The sequence below is a fragment of the Lontra canadensis genome, unplaced genomic scaffold, assembly GCF_010015895.1.
Source record: "Lontra canadensis isolate GAN:19392208 unplaced genomic scaffold, GSC_riverotter_1.0 scaffold115, whole genome shotgun sequence".
Classification (NCBI taxonomy): domain Eukaryota; kingdom Metazoa; phylum Chordata; class Mammalia; order Carnivora; family Mustelidae; genus Lontra; species Lontra canadensis.
Genome location: NW_022631109.1, coordinates 5,791,698 through 5,804,130, shown reverse-complemented (window position 1 = coordinate 5,804,130; position 12,433 = coordinate 5,791,698). Strand labels below are relative to the sequence as shown.

The 12,433-nt window shown below is 46.1% G+C and overlaps 1 protein-coding gene across 2 annotated transcripts in view; it reads left to right on the top strand.

The window, feature by feature from the left end:
* The window catches only part of PHF21A (PHD finger protein 21A), a 142,905-nt gene extending 131,796 nt beyond the window's left edge, over positions 1-11,109 (top strand). For both annotated transcript variants that reach the window (XM_032840658.1, XM_032840657.1), the window contains exons 11-15: positions 691-854; positions 6,746-6,901; positions 8,417-8,492; positions 8,880-8,983; positions 10,356-11,109. In XM_032840658.1, coding sequence (XP_032696549.1) covers positions 691-854; positions 6,746-6,901; positions 8,417-8,492; positions 8,880-8,983; positions 10,356-10,613 — 758 coding nt within the window. In that variant the 3' untranslated portion in view covers positions 10,614-11,109. The remainder of the gene's footprint in view (positions 1-690; positions 855-6,745; positions 6,902-8,416; positions 8,493-8,879; positions 8,984-10,355) is intronic.
* The last annotated feature ends 1,324 nt before the right edge of the window (positions 11,110-12,433 follow it).

Genomic DNA, 12,433 nt, shown 5'->3' with positions numbered 1-12,433 from the left:
CAGACATACTTAAAGTCATTGTTAAGATCAGATCATCCTTTTAGCTCTCAGATTCCAGCTAGTCCCAGGACATATTTCTTCTAGCTCGATCAGCAAGGGGTAAGAATAGTTAACTTGAATTTTGCCTCCTCAATGTGCCTTCCTCCATCCTCACAAGCAGTGAAATGACCAAAATATAGATAGGAGAGAAAAGGAAAAAGCAGAGATCCTAAATAAACCCATTTGGGGGAACAGGGACTCATTACTGATTGCAAGGATGATGGTTAACAGAGAAACTTCAGAGAACAGTATGTAGAAGTGGTGGAAAAACAAACTCCTATTCCTAGCTGTGGCCCCTATGGAGCTTCGGTGTCTTATTCTCACCCTAGAAATCTCAAATCATAATAATCCAAGCGTGTCACTGTGATCCACCCAAGGCCAGGCCCTTTGACATGACGCAGCCCTCCTGTCATTCTCTAAGGCTCTCTTATCCTCCTCTCTTTTGAGACTCATGCAGTTGTTTCTAATGACATTTAAATCTTTGCTTCTCTTCCTCTCTTTGAGACTGTTGTATTAACCTTCTGTCTGCTACCTCACTTCCTTTTCCATGCTAGCCAATGAGGAACACTGGCCAAAGGTATGTAAGATCATTTTTCCCCCTTTCTTTCCCTCCCCCTTTTTCCCCTTTTGTTCCCTTCTCTTGGTATATAGGTCGTCCTCCAAAATACAATGCAGTGCTGGGGTTTGGAGCCCTTACCCCAACATCCCCCCCATCCAGTCATCCTGACTCCCCTGAAAATGAAAAGACAGAGACCACATTCACTTTCCCTGCACCTGTTCAGCCTGTGTCCCTGCCCAGCCCCACCTCCACAGACGTAAGTAACTTGGGAAAAGCACGCTCTCTTTCTGAGAGCTTAAACTGGGGAAACCGTTATCATGTGTTGTGTCCTTACCAGCTGCATCTCCTTGACTAACCCTGGAATAGCAGTAATCCCTACAGGACACTAGACCACGGAAGGCAGCCTCGTGCTGGGGCCCCAGGTCCCGCATGTCCTTGAGAATCACCTACAACATCAGGAGGCTCAGTCAGAGTCTTTAAAATCTGCATTTGGTCTGCTGTGAATGAGCTCTCAGGAAGACAGATGGGGTGGGAAGTCAGCTCATGTAGTTGAAAGTTGCCCAGGTTTCCATCGTCCGTGTTTTGGGGTGAGGGAAAGGAGCAAGGCACGCTATGGTGCAGCAGTCCTTGCTTCCTGCTTCAAGCAGAATTCCAGAGGTGGAAAACTTTTCTTTCAAGTCACTTTATTCAGCAGAGCGGACCAAACAGGTTCCTGGAAAGTGTCAGATACTTAGTAGCCTGCACGTGGAAACTGCAGGATTCGAAGCTAGTACCCTGAGATTTCGTGTTTTTTGTTTTTATTTTACTTAATTTTGAAGTTTTTAACTTTAATCCCAGTCTAGTTATCATACAGCACAGTTATGAGGTTCAGGAGTACAATACAGTGATGCAGCAGTTGGTTGCGCTACTCAAGGCTCGCCACGTTAGTTGTGCTCTTGAGTCCCCTTCACCTGTCTCCTCCATCCTCCCAGCCCCGCCCCTCTGCTGACCGTCAGTGTGTCCTCTCACAAGCGCACTAAGATCTTAAATGAGCATTTACGTAGCCGTGAGTTTAGTCAGCAAATACTTCCCCAGCACTACTCTGCTGGGCAGGTGCTGTGCTAGAGGCTGGGGACAGAACGGGGAACAAAACCAGCTGCCTGCCCTCCGGGAGCTCCTGTTACAGTGCCAGAGGCAGGCAATAAGCAAATGAACACATAAAAGGTAGTGGTAAGTGCTGTTGAGAAAACAGGGACAGAATTAGTGGAAATGAAGAAGGAGGGCAGCAGGCTCCTCTGTTTTACAAGGGGAGGGAAGAGAGAGCCTCTCTGGTGGGAGGTGGAGGGTGTGAGAGTGTGTCAGGGGGAGACCATTCCATGCAGAGGGAGCAGCAGTGTGGAAGCCGTGAGATAGGCCCCTACATAGGGTGGAAGAAAAGCTAGAAGGCCTGGACAGCAGGGCCAAGGGAGCAATGAGACAGTGGGAGATGACACTCCAGAGGTGGCGGGGCCCAGGGCGCAGGGCCTTGGGGCTTTTGCTTGGAGGGAGAGGTGGGGAGCGCTGGAGGGTTTTGAGGAGAGGAGTGATGTAATTTTTCAACTTTTTATTTTGAAAAATTTCAGACCTGCAGAGTAGTTACAAGAAAATACAAAGAACAAATATATACGTTTCACCCAGATTCACTGATTGTTACCATTTTGCCATATGCTCCCTGCTATACACACGCACACACGCATGCTCTTTGGTAAACTAGTTAAGGAGTTGCAAACACCATGAATCTTTACCCAAACCCTTCAGCGTATTTCTTCTTCCAAGAACAGAGGTGTTCTCTGATAGAGTCACAAGGCAGTTATCAAATTGAGGACACTTAATATTGAGTAGATACGATTCTGTAATATATATTCCGTATTCAGGTTTCTCCGGTTGTCTCAGTAATTGCCTTAGCACACTTTGGGGTTTTTTGCTCCAGAATCCAGGTTAAGATCACTCTTGATAACTGTTGTCATGGTATTCTCTCTTCCGTCTCCTTACTCTAGAGCAGTTTCTCAGCCTTTCTTTGTCGTTCATGACACTGACAGTCCTTAAAAGGTAGGCCAGTTGCTGCATAGCGTGTCCCTCCCATTTGTATGATCTCGTTGTCTCCTCAGTAGACTCAGGGTTTGCATTTTGTAGGTACACTGATTGCGTGATGGTGAGTCCTTTCCATGACAGGTACCACGTGCCGTCAGTCAGTCTGTCCTGTCGTCGGCGATGTTAGCTTTCATCTTTTAACATAGATTGTGTGAAATTTCTCCACTTGTAAAGGTGCCTCTTTCTCGGACAGAGATAGTTTTGAGCTGTATAAATATCCAGTTTCCCAGCAAGCTGTTACCCAGTGGTTTTAGCATCTTTTGGTGGTTCTTACTATTTTTAAGGTGTTTACAGAATCAACGTGGATTTTAAAAGGACTACTGTGTCTGAAATCTGCAGAAGAGACTGTGGAGAGGATAGGATGGGAGCAGGAAGACCAGTTAGGAGGCAAGAGCTGAGGATGACTTGACCTGGTAGCGTGGTAGACCTAGGGCTGGAGGAGAGTGACCAGGTCTGCGTATATTTTGAAGAGCCAGCAGGAGTAGATGTGAGGTATGAGAGAAAGAGAATAGTCAAGGGTGAATCCAGAGTTTTCAGCCTAAGCAACCAGTAGGATAAAACTGTCCTTTCCTCGAGATGGCAAGAGGAGTGGGTTTGAGGAGGGAAACCGAGAGTTTCATTTTATACATGTCCCATTTCTTTTGTGAATTACAGAGTTTGTCTTTAGGATCACCTTCAGGTAAAAGGTCCCTTGAACTGGAAGGTTCTTAGTGCTTACTAATGAACTACCCTTTTCCAAAGAACAAAAGAATTCCATATGTACATTCTGAGTTTAAATTCTACAAGCAGCAAAGGAAGTGTCCTCTTTGCAGGACCAGGTCATAGTGGAGTTCTGTTCTCTGGTGGCCTTCCTTCTTGTACATAACTGGTGACTACAGATTCAGCTCTGCTCTTGAAATTCAGAATTTCATCCAGCCCGCCTGACTTTTGGCATGAGTAATTGATGCAGGTTTTCTACCCGTCCGAAGTAATGAGGACCAGGGGTCCTTGTCAGAAACCTTGTTTGCTGGCACAAAAGATTGTCCCAACTTCTCTACAGCTGAAGCATTGCTGGAAGAATTGGCGGCCTCTGACCTCTTGGTAGGGGTCTTCCACAGAGTGGGATACAAATGCGGGGGAACAGGTGATTCTGTGGTTCTGTGCGTGAGTCTCTTTCCAAAGTGTTCACCCCTGATGGGGATCTGTGGCTTTCTTTGAGAGACTGAACCCCAAGGATCTATTCAGATCAAATAACAAAAGCTTCTGCCAGGTTTTGTCTTAAAATGCAAACACTGCACTTTTCAGAAATCTAAAAGTAAAAGAAAGCTTTTCGAAAACCACTAAATACGTTAGAACTTTCTGAGTTAAACCTAGTGGAATGGATTTTTTTTTTTTTTTAAAGATAATTGACTTCTACTTTTACAGTATCCCAACAGTAGCAGTGATTAAAATCAGCACACAGGATTCTGTATGTTTGCTGCTGGGTAGAACAAGCCCCAACAACATTAATTAAATAATCACAGCTGAGCAGCAAGCATTTCCTGGGGATCAATAACCGTCTAGAAGGACCTGGTAATGCAAAACCCAGCCAGACACTAATCCTCAGCACATACCTCGTTGCCCTTGCACTTTGTGAGAAGGGAAGATATGTTGACACAGTTAGACGATTCTTTCAGCGGATGATGAAGTTGCAGTAGATATAGCCAGGGTGTTTGCAAAAAACATACACACTCGGCTCCTATCAGAGAATCATGGGTCACCATCTTTCAGTTTAACATTTGGTTTATGGTAGCAAAGCAGTCACCAAAGCCGGAGCCTTTTGACCGGGAGCAGCACCTCCATGGTGCTCTCTTAAAGCTAAGCAGAGAACCCGTTCTGGGTGGATAACATCTGTACCTGGTCATTGTATTATTCATTTCTTTGGGCAGTCATTGTCCAGGTGTGGTCCCTGAGACTCTTTTCGGGGTCCATAAAAGCAAAACTATTTTCATGGTAATACTAAAATATTCTTTGCCATTTTCATTCTCTTTCTCTCAAGAGTAACCAGTAGAGTTTTCCAGATATTACCTGACCTGTAACGACGTCCTAACTCTGAGGGCTCATGGAATGTGCCCTTAGTGTGTTCTGGGGTCTGACGGTTTTTCAGTACACTGTTTTTGTAACTTCCTGTAATTCTGTAATTACTTCAAAAATGAAAACTTGAAACTTCTAAGTCTAACTCAAATAATATATAAATAATATATAAGCATATATTATTTATATATATAAATATATATTATATATAAACATTTATATATATAAAATACATATAAATAAATATAAGTTTTAAGATTTATAAAGGGGTCTGACACCGAACAGACAGAACTATTGTTCTCGAACATGGAAATAGGATAGGACGTCTTCTTCTCTTTAGAAACTTGAAAGAAATTATTTAGCCTTTATTTACATACTGTCTGGCCTCCAGTTCTTGCAGTGCTCCTCTCAGGAGCAAAAGACAGTGAGAACTCTTGAGCCAATGGAACAAAATGTCCATTTTTGTTTTGTTTTGTTTTGCTTTGTTTTACTGCATCACTAGTAATTTATCTTGAGTTCATCTGACAAGATCTCTGAAACCTTAAAATTTGTATAAACTTCATAAAGATGCAGACTCACACAGGTTCAAGAAAGACTGTTTCTCTAGAGAAGAGTGCCGTTCAGCCTGATTTTAACAAAAGAAGAAAGTTCCGTTAATCGAGGCATGAACCCTTCACCTCTTTAGCTGCCTCAGAGCGGAACCTTGAGGCCGCACACTCATGCAGTATTTTTGCTCGTATACTACTTTTTATTGCCCAGAGATGACATTTTCTTACTAAGAAAGACTAAAATTGGTCCACACTCTGATTATCTTACAACTTTTTGCAGCCAGTTTTCTAGGCTCTGGATACCTCAGTGAATTACAGAGAAAGTTTCCTTTTCTTTAGAGAGAAACTGTAGGTCTGGGAGGCGTTCCTCCAGCAGTGGTGGCTGAGGGGTTAACAGCATAGGAAGGAAGACTCGAGCATTGCGGTCTGTGCAGAGTTTGTGTATCAGGCCTTCTGGCAGAACAGCCTAGAAACGTAAAACAACACACCGGAAGCGAAGACGGGGCTCCAGGACATGGCCCTGCGTTGCCGGCCAGCGTCTGGCACGTCCCCTTCAGTCTTCCTTCCTGTGTGCCTTTATCAGTCCTCTTCCCAGAACAGGCCAGGGATGAACCTGCTGAAAAATACCTTTTTCCTAAATACCTTTTTTTGTTGTTGTTCCAGCGTTCTCCTTCTGTTCAGAAGGTCCAACAGACTTAGAGCGGCAGCACTGTCAGTGCTGGGGGCTGGGAGACAGGCAGGGGACACTGGGGCTGCTCATCTTTTTCCGTCTGGTGACGTATTTTATGGGGAGGAATAAAAAGCCTCCCAGCATAGAATGGTCCGTTGAATAGCAAATGCCAAATAGTGGTTTTAAGAGAACATTGTCAGCTGTTGCTCTGGCTTTTAAATTCTTCATGTTAGAAAGCTCATGTGAGTTTAATTTGTTCCTGACTTAATCTTTTACTATTTGTATGTGCACTGTATTTTTTCTCCCTGAGCAAGCAAAGAATTTAGTAAAATTTCATTTTTTAAAAAAAATTCCATTTCTTATCTGTCTTCTTTTCCCAATCCTGTACTCCCCTAAAAATGATGGGTAACGAGAATTGTTTGTATCATATTGTGGAACACTTTGATGAATGGATTTCAGTGGTTCAAACTTTATGATTTGTGGGTTGGACTCTACCAAAACATAATTGCTATAAAGTGAATTAGGGCCATGGTGATTACACGGCTTTTCTGGAAACTCTAGTTTAAGGATACTGCCCCTGCCCAGGGTCAGCTGTGTGGACAAGTGGGGGCTGTGCCACTGCTATTTCCTACTTTCCTCGAATACTTTTGTAACATGTTGGAGGGGGCACAACTGGTTGTCCTGAAACATACATGTCCAGAATGTGCATGTCAGCATTCACATTTCACCTTTTTGTCCTTTCTCTTACCTTTCCTCTCCATTTCCTAGGGTGATATCCATGAGGATTTTTGCAGCGTTTGCAGAAAAAGTGGCCAGTTGCTCATGTGTGACACGTGTTCCCGTGTGTATCATCTGGACTGCTTAGACCCTCCTCTGAAAACGATTCCCAAGGGCATGTGGATCTGTCCCAGATGTCAGGACCAGGTACTCTGAGTGGGTCAGACAGAGTGATGGGCTCAGGAGGAGACGTGCGGTCAGGAGCACCTCCTTTCCCCTCAGATCCGGGGGCATGGCGAGTCTCTTCCCTCTCCTGATAGTTCCCCTGGCCGCCTCTGGTCTGTTCCTGGCACTGCAGTCAGCCATGTAGTGTCCGTCCTCTCAAGCTTCTCTGTCCTATGACTGAGGTGGTGAGTCTGTGTATAGGTGGAAAGACTCTTAACTGCTTCCCTTTGTTTAAAATGACTTATCTTCTCATGACCTTGCTCTTTCAAAGCCATAAGACTTTCTGCCTCTTTCTCTAAGAATGGTCCAAACCCAGTAGGTGGTTTGAGACTCTTCTTTTGGACATAAAAACCCTCAAAGGAAAGTGCCCAATTGACTGTTTAATTCAAATAAACAACAGTTTCCCCTTTAACCTGTGTTGTCGCCGGGATCAGAGAACTAACTGTAAAGTGGCCATCTTGCTATTTCATGGACTTGAAAGGCAAACATTAACTGTCCTAGCCTCTTCCCTTCTTCTCTGTTTAGTTTCTGGTTTCTTTTTCTCAGCTCTCCACGTACCTTTATGTTTTTATGATAAGCTCTCTCAGCGTTTTTTGGAAGTAGGCTAAGTATAAATAATAAATAGACCAAGTAGCTTAGTAAGCTTTGGGATGCTGCTCAGTTCTTTGGAATCCTGTTTGAGAGAATTCTGCTTTTACCCTTTTATTTTATTTTATTTTATTTTAAGATTTTATTTATTTGACAGAGAGCAAGCGAGAGACAGAGAGCAAGCACAACCAGGGGGAATGGCTGGCAGGGGAGAAGCAGGCTCCCTGCTGAGCAGGGAGCCTGACAATGGGACTTGATCCCAAGAGCCAGGGATCATGACCTGAGCCAAAGGCAGCCGCTTAACTGACTGAGCCCCCCAGGCACCCCAGTTTTCCCCTTTTAATCCTGGTCTTCATCCTACTGTCTTCGAGAGGTAGTAGAGACCATTCTCTCTGTGTTCTCTCCTGATGCTGCTCTGTGACCGTCTGATAATTTTCTACACAAGGTCTAGATTATGCTTTAGTATTTGGAACTAATATTTAATTTTCTTGGTCAGGCTATCTTTGAGGGTCATGAAAAACATAAATTGAGACATGCCGATCAAGGATAAAACTACCAGTGGTTGCTGCTATCCTGCAGGCCTGTGGCTTGTCTGCCGGTGGTCCTGGCTGTCAGAGCAGTTAGGCCTTTTATGTGGCATAGATGAGAAGCTGGGAATGCCCAGCCAAGTCCCAGCCTCCTCCCAAGCTGGGGCCCAAGTGCCTTGGCTTTTCCTGTCATTGAACCTCATCCTGTCAGGAGTATCTGGAACTTCATAGTCTAGAAAGTATAGACCAGGGTTTTGCAACCCTGCCACCATAAGTCCTTCCTGGATTGTGTCTGCCAATAGCTACAGACAGTGTTGCTTGTCACTACACAGGGGATATGTTTATGCCACCTTTCAAGGTAAAATTCTGACCCTCATTTCAGATGCTGAAGAAGGAAGAAGCAATTCCATGGCCTGGAACTTTAGCAATTGTTCATTCCTATATCGCCTACAAAGCAGGTAAAGAATCATCCTCATCCCCTTTTGTGTAAGCCTCCCCTTGCTTAAAAAAAAAAAAAAAAAAGTATTAGAAGGTTGCATTTGTTTTGCTTTCAAAAGGAAATTTAAAGTTAAAAATGAATAGCTTTTCTTAAAATAAAAAGATTGTGTAGTATTTTCTTGGGGCGGAAGTCCTACTTAGAGCCAGGCCCACACCACCGCCAGTCTCCTTAGCGTACCTGGCCGCACACAGAATATGGGAAGCTCTAGGTGGGCATGATCTGCACGCCAGCTGGAGCGCAGGAGAACTTTGGGCAAAATACCTTCTTTGGCTAGCATTCTGAACACAATGGCCTTTTCAAAGAATTTACTGTTAAAAACAGTTTCTTTTTTTTTTTTTTTTTTCAGCAAAAGAAGAAGAGAAACAGAAATTACTTAAATGGAGTTCAGACTTAAAACAAGAACGAGAACAGCTAGAGCAGAAGGTGAAACAGCTCAGCAGTTCTATAAGTGTAAGTAGAGCTCGTGCCTTCAGCTGTGGCTACAGACCGGGGCCCTTGCACGGCCTCAGTCGTCCGTGTGGCTCCCGGGGCGGGTTCAGGTCCGTCAGCTTACTAACACAGGAGACTTGGGGTGGACGCAGAGTTTGCCTCCAGTTACAGTCTGGCCCTCAGGACAGGTGGCCAGTTGGTATATGGTGCCTTCACCAAGTTCTGGAACCTCCCACTGGCTTTTGGTCTGAGAGAGGATTTTCAGTCTCCAGGCTGAAGAGATGCTGTAGCAGCTACAGCAGGATGGCCATACCCGTGTGTGTTCCTCGGTGGGTTTGGGAGGAGTGTGAAGCCTCTCCCCGTGCCAGGGAAACACAGATCAGGCCCCTGCATAGAAGCTTTCTCATCGTCCTAGTTAGTGGTCTGTCTGCATGGCCTCTCGTTCCCGTCCTTTCTTCCACACCCTGCTGATGGCGTCTATCCAGGTTTTCCTGACCAGCCTGAGGAAGAGAGGTTCCTGGAGACAAGTACTGGAAGTAAATACTGCCCAGCCTGGCCTGTCCAGGTGGAGATCAGATTGTATTTGCAGCAGAGATTCTGAGGCCCCTTCCAGAGCAAGTTTTACTTCTCGTTGAGTGGGTGCCCCTCCCCTTGTTAGAGCCGGGTGGCCTCAGCCCTCGTGGACAGCAGGTGGGACCCTGGACTTGGTGGCAGTTGGGCTGTCCCACTCGGCTGCCTTCTCCTCATCACCATACTCCCCATGGCATGCGGGTTTTGCATCTCTTCCTGCCTAGAACAGAAGCCAGGAGCTGTGGGAGACCTTGAGCAAAAGGGCAAAAGACTCCCGAGTCCATGACCGAGCAGAAGGGTTTCTGTTGGCTGTAGTGTTTGATTCTCCCAAATATCACTGTGCCGCCCCAGGCCGCTCTAAATTCTTGCCGACCAGTGATCCTCAGTAGCCCTCCGATGGGACCCAGGTGCCACTGGCTCATTTTCTATCCTCGAAAGCTCGGCCCAGTCCTGAGCACGTTAGCATCCATTTGCACGGCAGAAGCGTACCAAAACCTGTCCCAGCAGCCTCAGCACGGCTCTGGGAATGTTGTTTTTAAATTGTTTTTCTTTTGTAGTGTTAGAGTGGTAATTCACATTTGGTTTTAAGTCCTAGTGTCCTAGTGTCAAGCAGGGTTGGCTTTTAAAGCACGCACTTGCACTCTCCCTCCTGCCTGTCGGGCCTCCTCCTTCCGTTGGGCAGTAGCGCTGCCTCCAGTGCAGAGCAGAGCAAGGTCTAGGGGCTGCACACCAGCCAGCAGGGTTCTTTTCCCTGGAGAGGGCCGCCAGGCCTGCCAGAAAAGCCACGGAGGCTCAGTGCCACTTCCCTTCTCATTTGCTGCAGAAATGCATGGAAATGAAGAACACCATCTTGGCCCGGCAGAAGGAGATGCACAGCTCCCTGGAGAAGGTAAAGCAGCTGATCCGCCTCATCCACGGCATCGACCTCTCCAAACCTGTAGACTCTGAGGCCACTGTGGGGGCCATTTCCAACGGCCCGGACTGCACCCCCCCTGCCAACGCCGCCACCTCCACGCCGGCCCACTCCCCATCCTCCCAGAGCTGCACAGCAAACTGTACCCAGGGGGACGAGACTAAATAACAGAGCCCCGCGAGGAGAAGCCACGGGATCCCGGCAGCCAGGAGAGCAAAAACACTGAAGACTCTAGAAAAGCAAAGCCGGATTTCTTCTGGAAAGTACAGAATTCTTTTGGTTCTTTGGTTCCAGAGAGAGAGAAGATGCTTGTGCCAGGCGGCACCAGAGTTTGCCAATCGATCCTTCTTATTCTGTGTGTACATGCAAAGATTGGACCATGTTACATGAAATAGTGCCAGCTGGAGGTCCTTTGCCAGCACCATGCCAAGTGAAATAATATATTTACTCTCTCTATTATACACCAGTGTGTGCCTGCAGCAGCCTCCACAGCCACCATGGGTTTGTTTTTGTTTTGTCGGGTGGGGAGCAGGGACGGGCGGAGGGAGGAGAGCAGGTTTCAGATCCTTATTTGCCGAGCCGTTTGTTTAGGTAGAGAAGACAAGTCCAAAGAGTGTGTGGGCTTTCCTGTTTCTAAACCTTCACTACTATAAAACCAAAAAAAGGAAATCGAGATTTAACCAACCCCAGTGCCCAGAGGAGGGATGGGAGGGAATGGGGGGGAGCCGGGGTGGGAAAAGTCTATCAAATAAGCAGTATTTCCTATTGTCTGGGGTGGGGCCCAGTGCACGGAGAGGGGGGACACCGAGGGCAGCCACGGGGTCCTTCTCCCGCACACCCCACCTCCCGCCCTGGGCGCCCCCGCCACTCCCCGCGCTCCTTCCCCGCTTTGGCAAATTGGCGTGCGTCCCGTGAATGGTCACCTTCCCTCTCCAAGAACAGGCAAGAGGCCGCCCCAGCGGGCCATTGCTCGGGGCAGGGAAGAAGGGTGTGTGTGTCCAGGAAGGAAAAAAAAAGGTGGATCAGTGATTTTTACTTGAAAACAAGCTCCATCCCTTTTCTATATTTATAAGAAGAGAAGATTCTGAGCGAAGCAGCACGCGACCCAGGTGTGTGTGAACTGAATGGAGATGTTTTTTTTTTTTTTTTAATTTTTGTTTTGTTTTGTTTTGTTTTTCTTTAAGAAAAGTTTTATTTTGTTGTTTATTTTACTTTTTTGGTAACAAAAACTAAAATAAGGAATAGAAAAGCTGTTTTTCAGGCTGACAGTCAATTAAGGGTAGTCGAGGCCGTGCATGGTAGGGTAGGAGTCATAGTGTCAGTGAGGTCCAGTGAGTCCGTGTGAGTCCTTGTGTCATCGTCCGGGCACTGTTTTTTATGCAAGGGCAAAAATCTTTGTATCTGGGGAAAACAACAACAACTTTTTTTTAAATTAAAAAGGAAAATAAAAGATATTGAGGTCTTCCTAGTGTTACTTAAATTAAGATCAAGGTAAGAAACATTGTAAAAAAAAAATTACAAAAGTGCTATTTGTTTCCTAAAAACAGTGATTTCTATTAAAAAGGTGTCAGAACTGGAGAAAATGCTGTGTAGTTATAATTTTTTAGCACAGAACCTGCTGATCATGATGACATGTTGCTGTGTTTGGTGTCTCAAGACTGGTGGGCTAGTGTCCATGATTTCTGTCCTCTGGACGGCTGCAGCCCTGATGGGCAGCAGCCGAGCCCTCCCACCACTCTCCTCTCCTCGGAAAGGACTGTCCTCTCTTCTTGGCACAGGGATCTGGGCTTCTGTTCTTGAAGCCCACGTGGAGTGTGGTTGGTATCAGGGCCCTACCCTACCCATTGTCTCCTCGGATTTTGCTAGAGCAAAAGGCTGGTGCCTAAATAAGATCCCTTCCTTTGGTGCTGCTCTCCGTCTTTCAGCCACCAGCATTGTGAGTGCCTGGGGGACAGCTTTGAAGGACATGGCCAGTGACACTCATTGGT